General features: G+C 40.8%; 1 protein-coding gene across 3 annotated transcripts in view; it reads left to right on the top strand.

The window, feature by feature from the left end:
- Nucleotides 1–2,500, top strand: part of LOC137616297 (uncharacterized) — a 308,280-nt gene that overhangs the window by 69,661 nt on the left and 236,119 nt on the right. For 2 of the 3 annotated variants that reach the window (XM_068345941.1, XM_068345940.1), the window contains exon 2: nucleotides 335–2,208. The exons of the other annotated variant lie outside the window; for it this stretch is intronic. In XM_068345941.1, coding sequence (XP_068202042.1) covers nucleotides 335–2,208 — 1,874 coding nt within the window. The remainder of the gene's footprint in view (nucleotides 1–334; nucleotides 2,209–2,500) is intronic. 3 annotated transcript variants of the gene reach the window in all.

The raw sequence follows: 2,500 nt of genomic DNA, 5'->3' as shown, positions 1-2,500 counted from the left end.
GTGAACGAAATTGTCACCAATGGACTTCTTGTTGACAAGTGTAAAATCAGAATCTTTATGACTTACGGTTTACTCGCTTTAGGATTTCGATTTTAATTATTTGTTTTTATTTCTGTAAGGGTTTACAAATGATGTAATAGAAGTCATATTATTTTGATCTTAGGTATATGCACATATTTCAATGTGGGAGGACCATTGAAAATTTCGTAAATTTATACCTAAGGATTTTTTTTTTTATTGTGCATGAGTTTTTGTTTATTATTTTAATGTATATAATCTTAATTTATGGAATAGAATTGTAGGACTCTGATTTTTAATTGTGAATTTGTAACAGTAACACCACCCTGGCAACCCAGTCTCGGAAACCGGACACCCTGCCACCAGAACCTGACACTCCAACTAAGAAAGAGCCAGAGAAGGCAAAGGATCTGCACAAATCAAGGATGGGTTCCTTAAAACTTGGCAAAAGCAAGAATAGTGCTTCGGAAAAACGGTCTGGCCGTGGGGGACTACCGGCTGGGACAGGAGGTAGACGTCCTAGTCTAATTGCTGTTCCAATTAAGAGAACCTTGCTAGGGAAAACGGTCTCCACGGCAGGTCTCAAGTCCCCTTTGGGACGAAGAAAATCTGGTAACTGGGGAAGTATTATGAAGGGAGCGTCAATATTGAAATCCAATAATAGGAGAAGGAGCAGTGCTGCTATAAGTATAGCAAATAGTGGGAAGTTGCCGGTTGCAACGAAGAAATTAGGGGTATCCGCTGTCAAAGTTCCGTCCAAGTTAAGTAAGCTTGCTCCATCACAAAAGGTCAGGAGTGATAGCCATGGTAGTACAACACAGTTGAATAAAAGACCAAGCCCTAGGAGCAGTGTTGATAGGACTGATGCACGTTTTAAAGTGACTAATGTAGAGAACAGTGTCAAAGGCTCAACTGGCATCAAATCTTCTTTAAGCAATAATGATAATTCCACGAAGACCACTAGTGCCAAACTTCCCAATAAAGTTAAGACTTTAGTTACCACCATCTCCTCCACTTCTCTAACTTCAAGATCTTCTGTTGGTAAAACATTTTCTACACAAACAAAGCCTCCTGGAGACACCAAACGCCCTGTTAGTGTTGGGGGTTTTGAGCGTCAGAAAACGACAGTCGATGGAAATTTACGTGTAAATAGGAATCTAAAAAGAGAGAAAACATCCCTAGGGGTTCAATCTGTCCGTGACCGGAAGTCATGGGATGGTAGCAAAAATTACAGTTCTACTGGAAAAGACCAAACCTTAGATGTTACCCATAAAGATAGACAGTTACGAACACACAGCAGATCTGGGAGTGGTCTAAAAACACCAGATAAGCAATTGTCAAGGGAAAACACTACAGTTCGTAAATCATCTGGAAATGGAGTTACTCTCAGAGGACCTCGAGACAGCTCATCGAGGAAAGTACAAGACCGTCCTAAAAGCAGTGAAGTGGGTAGATACATGAATGATAGCTCTGTTAAAAAATCAAATGTCCCTACTAATAGAATGTCTAGGGAGTACAGCACTTTGAGCAGCAGATCTTCAGACAGCGGCACTACTTCTAGAATTCCAAATCCCACACGTAATAGATTGTCAAGGGAGTACAGTACTTTAAGTAATAGATCATCAGATGGTGGCACTTCTTCAAAAGCAAAGAATCCCACTGTCAATAGATTGTCAAGAGAATACAGTACTTTAAGTAATAGATCTTCAGATAGTAGTGGCAAAGCAAATAAATCAAGTACTGCCATAAATAGATTATCAAGAGAAAGCAGTAGCTTAAATAGTTATTCTAGCATGGACAGTACTCCAGGAAAGCCTCCAAAAGTAATAAAATCACCCAGGTCCAGTGTTGTATCGCCAAGTAATCTTTCAAGGGAAAATAGTAATCTTGGTACTACATCAAAACTACAAAATAGAACTACATCGAGATCATCAGGAACCACCAGCACTCCCATCAAAATTTCCTCTGTCAAGCCTCCTGTAAGCATCAATTCAATAGGGCCAAGTTCCCCCCGTAAAACACCGACAGGTACCGGTCCTATTGGTAGAAGCCTGAGCCCAACTCAAAGGTCGATGCGTAACAACATCAGTTCCAGTAGGATACTCTCCCCAAAGCCCTTCGTCAGAGTTGAGACGAGGACCTCAGTGGTGCGTGTGGAAGTAACGACGACGAAGAGCTCCGGCAACATGGGTAATGCAGCTAAAGTGATTTATTTTATGAACTGCATGTCGTGTTCATGTGGTAACTGCCCCTTTGGAGTTGATGGCATGGTGTTTAGTGTGTGCTTTCGAGTCTTCATCTTATCATGAAGTTTCATGTACTTTACTCCATCTACAGGAAAGTAGTCTCGCAGATGAACAGAAGTTGTCCTTCATATAGGTGGCATGCTTACGACGTGTAAAATTGATCATAATAGTTATTGTGTTAGTAGACAACCATAACTATCCATTTTCCGCATCCATAACTTAGGCTGCTGGCTGTA

The sequence above is a fragment of the Palaemon carinicauda genome, chromosome 22, assembly GCF_036898095.1.
Source record: "Palaemon carinicauda isolate YSFRI2023 chromosome 22, ASM3689809v2, whole genome shotgun sequence".
NCBI classification, from domain to species: domain Eukaryota; kingdom Metazoa; phylum Arthropoda; class Malacostraca; order Decapoda; family Palaemonidae; genus Palaemon; species Palaemon carinicauda.
The sequence above is the reverse complement of the archived record's forward strand: the minus strand, read 5'-3'. Positions and strand labels throughout refer to the sequence as shown.